The 12738-nt window shown below is 35.9% G+C and overlaps 1 protein-coding gene across 1 annotated transcript in view; it reads right to left on the bottom strand.

The window, feature by feature from the left end:
- Positions 1-12069: 12069 nt before the first annotated feature.
- Positions 12070-12738, bottom strand: part of LOC150087816 (deoxynucleotidyltransferase terminal-interacting protein 2) — a 76450-nt gene continuing 75781 nt past the window's right edge. The window contains exon 7 of the mRNA XM_090369926.1: positions 12070-12169. Within this exon, the coding sequence (XP_090226052.1) occupies positions 12070-12169 (100 nt within the window). The remainder of the gene's footprint in view (positions 12170-12738) is intronic.

The raw sequence follows: 12738 nt of genomic DNA, 5'->3' as shown, positions 1-12738 counted from the left end.
GTGTGTTTTGAGGTTGATCATCTGTTTGCTGGACAAAAAAAAACATGCTACCTCGCCTGAGATTGACTAACTCAGCCTTGTAAAATAGACCCATAAAAGTTCCTCCCGTCATCGACAGGACTCGAACTGAGGTCTTTTCCACCCTGGGGGGGGGGGGGGGGTGGACGGCGATCCTGCCAACTGTGCTACCCACGAGGGTAGGAAATTGTGTACGAGAATAACTATGTTATGACCAACAGTACCACACAGAAGCTTTATGAGTAATTTCTCATTTCTGAAAACTTAGTATCTAGGACAGGAAGTCTCCTAGAACCTTAATAGAGAGCATGAATTGACCCTGGCAACACTTACAATTAACTCTGATGCTTGGTGGTGGGGAAGCATATTTTCTCAAAAGAACAGTTTGTGACTCATGTAAGGTTTGGGGTAAGGGCGAGTGATAACTGGAAATTTTCTTCCCCACAGCTATCTTAAGAAAATTGGATGCGCCGTGCTAATAATAATGGAATACATATATTTTTTAGTAATACTGAATAATTATTTTAAAAGTAAGTATAGATTTTATTTGTCAATTCTTATAAAAACAACAAAAGAGAAAATATAAAAAGAGAAAAGGCACTCCAAAATGTTGGAGACCCAAAGCCATAATGAATTTAGGTTATGGTGGAACTGGCATTTGCTCCATTCTGGAAATAATCTTATCCTGAAGAAAGTTCCCCACCAATTACATTGTAAGAGGGTTACCATTATTGTCTGTTAGGAGTCCTTCCTGGTAACACACCGGTTATAATCACCATCTTCCAGACACCACATGGAAAAGGCATGGGTTTAAATCCCGTCAATGTACAAGGAACTTTTATAGGATTTTTTTTTTTTTTTTTAAGGATAGAAGGCTTCTCTCAGAATATAAGAATTGTCCCAGTCCACATTACTATGATAGCTACAGTTCTAGTATCAAAGAGCTGTATGTGGCTTATGAGCAGGTGGTCTGGCTGAAATTAGATATCAGGTGTAGTCACCAACCAACACCCGGAAAGCAATTTTCAAATCGTTTTCCTAGTGGCTGCTTTTAAGTTCTTAAAGCAGACAGTTTGATAGTTTAATGTATAACACTGCTTTATCTTAATGTCAAACTTCCAATGTGGTATAGAAATAGGAATAATCTGGTCTTAATAGTGCCTAGTGCCACTAAACAATATACCAACCAACAAGTGGTGCACCCCAATATTTTGTTTGGAAATGGGAAGGGGGTTTGTACATTCACTTTGGTAGCTTTTACAAGTGTAACAAACAGTTCTTGGGGAATTTAGCTCCCCTTATCCCCACTTATGGGTGTGCTTAAAACTATCACAGCTTGGGAAATTGTTTATCCGATGTTGTATAGCGTTAGTATTTATAACTGTTTTGAAGTAAATCCCTCCTAGCTTACACCACAATAAGCAGCTCTTTGCTATAGCAAATGGCCTTGTAAATAAATGAATTATAATAATAACTAGTTATTTAAGAATCATTCAAATGAAACAAAAATTTTGTAAGAAATATTTCAATGCACCTAGTGAAAAGAAAGTACACAAAGCATTGAAACATCAGTTACATTGTTTCATCAAGCAAGACATTCCTTTGGCACAGAACCTCGCTAATTGCTGGTGAAACTAATGATGATGGTTTCTTTCAACTTAGTATGAGTGAAAGAGGCAAACTTTGATAATCTTCTGCAAGGAACTGTTGACATTGAAAAGTGGGGTCAGGGTTGCATTATTTCTCATCTGTATTGCTGCAATGAAGTGTTGTAAAGTTTCGAGTTGGTGCAGTGTTGCCAGATAACTTAACACACTATGAAATGTGTCAAGTTATCTGGACACTTTATTTTTATGCTTCTAAAAGGTTAATATATTTTACTTTACACTTAGTAAAATATTACCCTTTTAGAGTTGAGTTGAATCATTATTGCTTATTTGATGTTCACTAGATTATTTTTTTGTAAAAAACCATTTGCAATAGCAATTTTGCTTGATTTCTTGATTTAAAAAAATTGTCCTTATTACCTGATGAAATGCATATTTATTATTGCCTGTGTGATTCACTATCCTCAGATTAAAATGCCTCAGTTTACCAAATGGTAAACTGAGGCATTTTAATCTGAGGATAGTGAATCAAAGTTTACCAAATGGTAAACTGAGTCATTTTAATCAAAACTAACCTTGCATATTTCATTTCTATGCTAAATATTATGATGAAAATATTTTAAAATCTGACATTTTCATATGCTGGCTTAATAAAAATATAAAAAATGTCTTTCTTATCCATATATATTGAGGGGTCCACTAAAAAAAGCTGCATTAAGAATATTTGGGTTACTTCATCACTATAAACAACCCTAAGAATGAGACAAAACCTAATTTATTTAATGCAAAGGAAGTGACATTTATATTATGCTTACATTAAGAAAGGTTAAAAATCAGTTATCCTCTGTAAAGGGGATATGTATTATGCTCAATTAAAAAAAAAAAATTTCCAGGAGAAAAAAATCACATAACTGAGGATTCAGTCACAGTATGAAAAATGCCATTAAAGGCTCTCCTGAAGATATGATTTAAATCTAGGGTTTTTCTGGATTTGAATATATGTAATGTGTATAGGAGTAGTTATAACTACTTTTTATCAATGAGGACTAGGCTGAGGTGGGAGTTTGATACATAACAGAGGCTGACCCATTAAAGAATGAGCACTAATATAAATCAGATAAACTGAAAGACAAAAATGGAAATCCTATTTCGAAAAAAGAGTGCAATGGAGAAAGTAGCATGGGATTTATAAACAGTGGCCACTGAATTATGACTGATTACCTTAGACAGAAGATGAGTGGAATAAAAGTACTCTCTCATGTGATGGTCACCATTTTGGATACTGAGAAACATTTCTAACAATCTGAACCAGCCTGGTCAGATGAAAAGCATCAGCAACCAGCATAATTTACCTTTGAATGAAGTATGACTAGTAGCATAACTAGGGTGAGGTTGATGGGGCACGTGCCTTGGTTGCCAAATTTTGGGGACACCTTTTTATGGTTAAAAAATGCAAAAATTCCAAAAGAACAGTTTTCAAGGGGCATCATTTTTTTATTTTCCCTGGGCACCACAACCTTAGTTACACCACTAAGTATGACTATTGGCAATATTAGATTTAAACATAAGTATGATAAAAAGCAACTCAGGGCATCAAAATTTAGTGGATCTCTCAAATTACCTCTGAAATTTAACAGATGAGTGGAATAAAAGCACACCTATGTGATAGTCACCATTTTGGGACAATGAGAAACATTTCCCACAATCTGAACCAGCACAGTCAGTTTCTAATAAAATGCATGGGCAATCAGTACAATTTGCCATACTCTGAATGAAGCATGACCATTGACAACATCAGATTTAAGCATAAGCGTGATAAAAAACCTCTCAGGGCATCTAAATTTAGTGGATCTCTGAAATTATGTCTAAAATACATCAGGAGTCACTAAACTTGACAGTGAAACATTTGTTTGGATCATTTTAAAAGTTAATTCATTTAAAAAAATACACTATAGATGTTGTATACAGTCATTCATTTCATACCACTTGGGTAACAAAAGGTATTCTCAGTCAGGACACTGAAGGTGCTAAATTTGCCAATGACTGCTTGGGCAGTCAGTAGCAGATTTATCACCTGTTCCAGAGATCATGGGGTAAAAGTTTACACAGACAGGCAATTCACAGGGAAAAACTTCATCCAGAAGACAGATGAATGAGTTAAGAGAGTCAGTGGCAATAGCTGCAATGATTTTGGCATATGATACAAGGCTAGGACTAGCAAGATCCATTTCCACAGGACAATATGTTTACTGCTCCACTAGGTTGGGTGCAACAGCCAACTATCCATTCACAACTGTGCCTGACTCAGGAGATAAAAGTAAGTAAAGCTTGCATGGGTGCAGTTAACAACTGAAAAAAGGTACGTTGATCCGATGAGTTTCATTTTCTGTTGCACCATCCTAACACCAGGCAGTGTATGTGTGGTGCTATAGACCTGTTTGCATAGTGTATACATTTCAAGATAATGGTGATAAGAGCACAGACGTCCGGGGTTGTTTTGTGGGAATGCTTTGGAATCTACCTCTTGTACATGTGGAGAATCACATGGCAGCTATTTCAACCACCTTGTAGGTGGTATACACTAAATCACTATTTTCCTGTTTCCCAATGGAATTTCAAGAAAATAATGCAGTGTCCTGTTTGTACAGAGCTGAATGAACATTCAAAACTTCATATTTCTGTGGCCTGCAAATTCTGAGACATCAATTCAAGAGACCTATGGGATAAGGCAAAGTGGTCCACATAATTGGCAATATTTACAGAATCTCATGACATCCGCCAATCCATGCCATGACATATTTATACCATTCTCTGGAGCCGAGGTGATTAAACTTGCTAGTAGGTTGGTAGTCATAATTTAGTGGCCACCAAATGTATATACAGAAGTCCCATTTAAAATGCCAATCTCCACACAGTCCCATTTGGAAGCACCACTCTCTACATAGTCGAACTGAGATTTCTGGAATCAAGAGACCAATGATATCCCACAGGTCACAGCAAAAGAATTGAAACAAGAAACATCTAAAATAATTGAAAGATCTAAAAATATAAGAAGGAACGCAACTGAAGAGAGCAAACCTTCTCAACATAAGGAGAAACCAATTGTTACAGAGTTTGCAGACTTCCTACAAAGTCAACAAGTGCTTCTGTTTCATCACTGTGAAATGAATTTTAATTGTTCTACTGCACAAGGAAGAGCAAATCATCAAACATATAGATCAAACCTGCACTCCCAGGTGTGCAAGCCTTTCACTAAAATTATTGCATGACTAGAGAAGTTTCTGGAGAGTCAGAAACCAAGAGCCAGATTTAGGAGTAGTTATTTATGTTATAAATTAAATAATTTAAATGCAAAATAATTGGCATTTGCATGTCATAAATCAAAAAAGTGAAGTTAATAAATTTCAATTCCACTCTATTTCAGAGATTATTACAAAAATTTTAATTCAATTTTGCATGAGGCTATGTTGCAAGCCTTTCAAAACCATGGGCAGTATGCTTCTATCAAAAGTTTTAAGGCGCATTTATAACAGGGCAGCATCCTAGATCAGGGTAGAGAGAATAATAAATTCTAAACAGAGAGATGTTAGTCAAGGACACACTGAGATGTTCTTTTAGAAGCATAGTGTGCAGGAACATCCTTGAATTCTATTTTAATTTTTTAATGGGATCATAGATAATTCTTGAAGTTTCGTGGTATTTCCTTTATCACTTCGGTGACTGTAATACAATACTCTCCTCACAACACTGTGGAGCTCCCCAGGGTTCGGTGCTCGACCCATTGTTGTTTTGTGTATTCTTCAATGATATTGATGAAGGTATATCAGGATTAATGTCCAAGTTTGCAGATGATACAAAGGTTGGCAGGATTGTTAACAACACTAAAGACAGTATGTTACTCCAACTGGATCTAGACAATTTGGGCAAATGGGATGAGAAGTGGCAACTGAAGTTAATACTGACAAATGCAAAGTACTGCATATGGGTAGCAATAACCCAAGAGAAACGTACCAACTGTGTGAACTACAGTCAAGGAAGTGGAAAGTGAAAAAGATCTGGGGATAATTGTGCAGTCAAATATGAAGTTTGCTGGGCAGTGCAGAAAGGCGGCCAGGGCAGGTCATGGAGTCTTGTCAATGATATATAGGAATTTTGCTAGCAGAGACAGGGAGGTGATTATCCTGTTGTACAAGGCGATGGTCAGGCCACACCTAGAGTACTGTGTACAGGTCTGGAGGCCTCAATTTATGAAGAATGTAGAGTTGCTATAACAAATACAAAGAAGGGCAACAAGATTGGTGAGGGGAACAAAGGGGGTACTCTTACCAAGAAAGGCTAAAGTTCTGTAAATTTCAGCACTTGGACCATAGGCACCTGTCAGGTGATCTGATTGAGGTGTATAAGGCCTTGAATGGGTTGAGCAAGCTGAATGCTGAAGAGATTCTTCCTCTTTTTTTTTTATGAAAACCCCAAACTCGAGATATTAGAACCTATAGTACTTAGTAGCATGCTTGAGTTGGAGGTTGAGAAGACGAAAGAAGATATTTGTTGACATTAGACTTAAACTTCTGCAGACTGTAATTTTCAGGAAAGACATATGAAGGAAGGAAGATTGTTCCTGAAAACGGCAGTTAAATGAATAAACAAGGAAGATGAAAAGTTGGTTCTGTGAGTTTTGAAGTCAGACGGTAAATGGATGTTGGCTAGTGGCAGCACGTGTTCAGACTGTTTTGAAAGAGAGAGTGGGATCATAGAAGCCAATTCAGAAGAACAGGGCCCATGGAAGTATCTGTAGAAAAGGCATGCAGCAGAAACAGTATATCTATGAGATAGTGAGTGGAGAGATTGTTAGAGATGAGTCATTAATTAACCTAACTGCCCTCTTCTGAATAGAATCTAGAAGCCCAAGCGAGGTTTTGGGAGCACCGCCCCAGATGTGGGAACAATATTCCATGGACGGGCAGATTTGCAATTTGTACAGAGTGAATAGCTGTTTGGAAGGGAATGAAAGTTTTTTAGATGCAGAGGAAGCAATATTTGTAATATGCTTGTGCCAAGAGAGATTAGAAGTCAGGGTAATCCCCAAAAGAGATATATCATCTTACATAGAAATCGGAGTGTCACCAAAGATCAGCATAGAAGCAGAAGAATCCTTTTTGCGAGATATAAGACAAGACTTAATTTAGAAGGTTTGAAATCAACTAAGTTGTCTTTGCCCCACTGGAGAATTACCTGAAGATTGGCATTTAAGGAATTGGTAGCAGATATTCGAGAAGTTGAAGCTGATTGAGCAGGGCAAGTTTTCTCAAAATGGAAAGTGGAATGCAATGTGCTATCATTGGCAAAACTATGGATAGAATTTCCAGTCAATGGAAGAAGGTCATTAATATACAAGAGGAAAAGAATGGGGGAAACCAGCATTAGTGGAGAAGTTAGAAGACAGAGAGCCATCTACCATCACCCTCAGTGAGCGATCAGAGAGAAAACTGGATAATCAATTACAAGACAGTTGGCGAACCATAAGATGGAAGCTTGTTTAGAAGACCTTTATGCCAAACACGATTGAAAGCCTTTGAGATGTCAAGAGCAACTGCTTGTGTTTCACCAAACTTTTCCATTGAATTTGCCCATAAATGGGTAATGTAAGCCAGAATATCACCAGTGGATTGACACTGACAGAATCCATACTGGCGATCGTTGATCAGACAGACGATTTCTATTGAGTTGGCGGTTAATTGATTTCTCCATTACTTTAGAAAGAGTAGAAGTATGCAATGAGACGATAATTGGATGGCAGGGATTTGTCACCATTTTTAGGAACTGGCAGGATATGAGCAAATTTCCAAGCAGAAGGAAAAACACCTTTGGAATAAGAAAGTGAAAAAAAGCAGCAAAGCCTTTCAGCTATTCCTTGCTTGTGTCAGCAAAGAATGACTGCAAAGGTTTGCTGCCTTCAAATTAGGGTACAAGCTAAGGATAGGATACAAAAAACTACACCAACCAACAATAGAAATATCAAGAAATACTTTATTTCTGTCCCATATGTTGAACAGTGGCACATGCAGTTTAACAGATTCTTTAAAGATATCAAATTTAAAATTGTGGCCAGACCAATAAGGAAATTACACACTCTACTGAACAATCCCTCAGTCATTTCCTCTTTTGTGACACAAATAATTGACTTACTATACATTTCTTGCAGTAATTGCAACTCATCTTACCAAAGATCTATGCGATTTCCGCTGAATATTTGAGTAAAACAGCATGCGTCCTCAGTACATGCTTCTTGTTCAGCAGTGTCAGAATTAGTCTTTCATGCCATTAACGAGAACCATACATTTTTATTTAACAAGGCCAAAATATTTGTCCAACGTAATTATACGAAACTATTAATTGCAGAAACCATCGAAATTAAATTACATGAGAATTCGATTAAGGTTTGCTGTCCATATCTAATCTCCAATTTGTGGTCTTTTGCATGCATGAAAGGCCATGATTTGAAGACAAATTGTGGCCTTGCATGCACAAGGACAAAATCTCTCTATTTAAGATTCAAGTTCACATACTCCATAATTGCCATTTTCTGTGATCACGACAAACGATTGAAAAGCATTGTCTGTTTCAGGAAGGAAAATCATTTTTAAAAATTTACATTAAACTTTTTTTAAATAATTTTTTTTTAGAATTTTTAATTTTTTTTTTTTTTTTGAATTGTTCAATTAATCTTTTTTTATGTTAATCTTTTATTCATTTTAATTTCCGGACAGTATCATATGGAAGTGTTCTATATATCATATCTGTTATATACCATCAAATGTGAAAGCCCAATAGTGCTAAATCTGATGAATATGGGGGATGGGTCCAAGATTTCAAAGCTGCGCTCAAGCAGTACAGTCATAGCAATGATAGGCTTGTGAGCTTGTGGAGTGGAGTGTCCTTGTGGAACAAAACTTTTGTTGTTTTCCTCAGCATTTCTCTTTGTTATTTTTATGCAAACAGCATTTATGCCCCTGTGACTGGCTTTCTGAAGGTAATCGACTAGCAACACTCCATCAGCATCCAAAAAAACTGATTCTATTCCCTTGCCAGCAAAAGTAATCAACTTGGCTTTCTTTGGATAGGAAAAAAAGCTGTGTTTTCACTGTTCAGACTGCTCTGTTGGTGCAGTAGTACAGTGGTATCATCACCATCCTCCCCACACCAGGTGGAAAAGGCCCGGTTTAAAATCCTGTCGATGACACAAGGAACTTTAATTGGCTTTTTTCCCTCCGTGGCTGAGTTAGTCAGTCTTGGGCGTGCGTAGATAGCAAGGTTTTTCTCCCAGAAACTGGTTTTTTCGTCCAGCAAAACAGGCAAATTGACCAGAGAACACATGCAATTTAAAGATAAAAATACGGGTTTATGTAATCAATTACGAGTAACCCTAATATAACAATTTGATAATTTTTGTTCAGACTGCTCCTTTGCCTCTGTTGGAAAGTGATGGAGGCACATATTATCCATGGTCACAAACCTTGCAAGGAAATTTGGTGGATCTGCTTGAAAATAATGTGAATGTTCACTTGACTTGATAACTCCTGTGCATTTTTGATATGCTGTCAACTTTGGGACCCACTGTGCTGACACCTTTTTTTTAATAGGTTTAGCAAGAACCTATTATTATGTGGCACACACATTCAGATGAGATGTTCAAAACACTGGCAATGTACCAAACTGTCACTCATCACCAGATTATGCACACTGTCAACAACTTAATGCCTGACATGGATTTCTTTGAGCCAACCTCAAATTTCTAAGTATTAATACAAATCCCAAGCTTATTTCTGCTCAGAATCAATTTTCATCCATGTAGGAAGAAATTGAGTTTCGGTTCAATGTGAACACCCAAATATTTGTTGCCAGTTCAACAGAAACTGATGTCAGGCATGCACTCTTTGACTATCCCAATACTGTAAAGAAAATGGAACAAACCCTGAACCACTTGTCTAAAAGAATTCTTTTCCAACCCAGATTCTGAAGTGGGTGATAAATTTCTTGACATGGATAAATGGATTACCTATACTGAAATGGGTCAAATGACAGGCTAATATCACAATCTTCCCTACTGATAGTTAATGATGAAATATTTTCCAATTCTGGGATCCAAATGGGTAAACTTAACACCTGTTAAGTTCAGTTAAGTGTCGTTAACTAAACTTAACAACATTAAACATTAATGTTTCGTGTCAAATATGAAACATTAATGTTTGACAAAAATACTGGTTTTATAATATTTATTCAAAATCAAATATCAGAAATATTTCATTTAGTACATGAATTTTATTCATTTTAATAAAATGAATACTGCAGGAATGGTCACATATTTGAATATTAGGAATGCATGCATATCTGAATAATAACTGGCTCTAGAGTTTTCAATCTTTTTCACTTTTTTTAAAGGAGTTGCCTCAGAACTGGTCTACTCTGAAATAAAAACAGCTCAAATGGGAGGCAACTAGTTATTAAAGGGTCCTACTGAAGATTATTCTGTTACACTCAAACAAAGAAAGAAAAAATTATTGCGACAAGCTGTTTGCATTTTTTTTTTCCTTTTGCACCAAAGCAGTTGAGGCTTCACCTTACTATGCTGATAAATTGTGTATATTCTGACAGGTTTGCCTATTCTGCTCAATGACTGTTGTTGTTTGGTTTTTAGGAGCATTAGCAACTAAGGCCATACTGCTCCGGGATATGCGGTGGTCATTCCCTGACCTTTCCGCATCTTCCATATTTGGTGGTGACGGGCTCGAACCCCAGTCTAATCAAGAAGCGTGTGCTACCTGCTCAATGAAACCTACCTTGAGTGCAAAAGGAAAATCATGAAACCTTGATAGGATTCAAGTGAGAGCCTTTTATACATGATGCAGAAAGACAACAGTTGTAACCAATATGCTACTTGCAAAGGTCATGTGACTATTACAGAAGAATATCACTGATTACATTACGAAAATTTGGGTAATCTCGACTTACTACCACTCAGTAGCAACAACTCCATTTGACTGAAACCCCCAATAGTTAACTTAAAGGATACATTTGATAACCAATTATGTCAGTTCACTTTATTTGTTATACTTTGTGAAGTTACACGAGCATCCAACACCCAGTACGTTAAAGACACTGTTCTTTCAAATTAGCAGCTCTAAGTTCACATCTTTTTTCAACCATTCGAAACATGTGCAGTAGCCAAAATCCATTCACAGTCCAACGCCCAGCTCATAAAACTAACTTTTCCATCATCCTCATTTGATGCAAGCAAATGAGGGCAATGGAAAAGCAACAGATCAAAATAGTGCCATAAAGCACACAAACACAATAGAGTGCTATAAAGCACGTGTGCTTTATAGCACTCTATTGTGTGTTTCCAACTTAAGCAAATTTTCTATTGCAGTAGGATTTTTCCCATATATCCTGTTATTTTTGAAGATGGAATTGTTCTAGTTCATCTGTAATGCATCATTATTAATTAACTCTTCAGCTGACTTGAGATAAATAAGAACACTGAGCTCATTACAAACTTAAGAGTAAATATGTGCTGCACTACAAAATATCTCAATACATCAGGTATTCTGACAATGTGTATTTCACATGCTTCAGAATGCTTGTCTATTCAATTTCATGTCTGCAAATATTGTTCTGAACTGTTTGTTTAAATACTGACATAATATTGACTAAATACTGACTACAGGCATAATATACAACGTAGCAATATGTCTAAGTTGCTGATGCTCCTAAAAACCCACAATAAAAACAATCCCAAGTAAACTCTGTATTCCTAACCTCACAAATTAAGATTCTCTCCAAAACTGTGCTTCAATAGCATCAGAAAACATTATTTTGAATCTCTTATATTCAAGTGTATCCCATCTTTAGAAAAGCAGTCCCTTCTGCTAACAAGTTCAGGCCATGCTGAGGAACATTTTACTCATGAGCCATACATAATCTCTCCAGGCTGGTTCTGAATGACGATCATCAAATAAATTCAAATTAAGATCTCATAATACTAATGTTTAACATCATTGATACCTAAAGGTATAACAATATCTTTTTTCCCTTAATACTTAACTTTGCTATGTTATCATTAATCTTGAACTCTAGCAAACATATCCTAGTTGTAAGTCACTAATCCTTATTATACAATATGTTTTCTGTTTCTCTAACATTTGCTCATGCCCTTTTGCACTCAAGTTTGATTTAGCTCATCTCGCGCAAAGACATGAGTTTTCCCTTCCAAGATACAGGCAAACCATCTCCAAGGATTAAGGATCAGCCTTTAATCAGAATATACTCGCCAACATGATATTACAAGCAATAAACTGTTGTTATACACAATACATATACTTTAAATAAGAATAAACAATTTAAATAATTTTTATTTTTGTGCATTTATATATACATTTTATAACAATTAATCCTTTTTTTTCTTTCTTGAATGGTACATTTTTTTATGGGATCCTTTCCATTTAGATTGCTTTGTCATTAACTCTGAGTATTTCTTTTTATTATACCTGTAAAAAAAAAAAAAAGAGCAAAAGAAGTAAATTTAAAAAAAATTACTAATTCAGTAGTTACTACTACATATTATTTACAAACTACTGGAAAACTCAAGACAGACATACTTTATAGAGACAATCCAAATTAACATAATATTGTATATAAAATTATACAATCCCACAGGAAGCTAAGCTAACATTTGAAAGCAAATGTTAGTTACATTACAGAACTTTACTTTAAAATCTGGCACTTTCCAAACTCAACAGTTTATAGCTAATAAAATATGACAGTTAATCTAGAATTACTATCGGTACCTCTTGCAAAAGTTTTGCAATTGGTAGCAGAGTTTATCACTAGCTGTCTTAAAGAAATGTAGTGCATGTTTGGTCATCAGCAGGTAAGCCAGTACACGTTAAATCCTTTCTCATTTCTTATTTCTGTAAAATAAGACTATTCTTTCTTTTAAGGTAGGCAGTGCTAGTAGAGAAAATTTGCCCATTCTGTAAAATAAAACTATTCTGATTTTTTACTATTAGGAATTTTTATATTTTCCCATGTTTCTGCACACCTAGGAAGAAATATC

The sequence above is a fragment of the Mastigoproctus giganteus genome, chromosome 3 (assembly GCF_048544385.1).
Source record: "Mastigoproctus giganteus isolate SK-2022 chromosome 3, ASM4854438v1, whole genome shotgun sequence".
In the NCBI taxonomy this organism is placed as follows: Eukaryota; Metazoa; Arthropoda; class Arachnida; order Uropygi; family Thelyphonidae; genus Mastigoproctus; species Mastigoproctus giganteus.
This window is presented reverse-complemented; position numbering and strand designations above follow the sequence as displayed.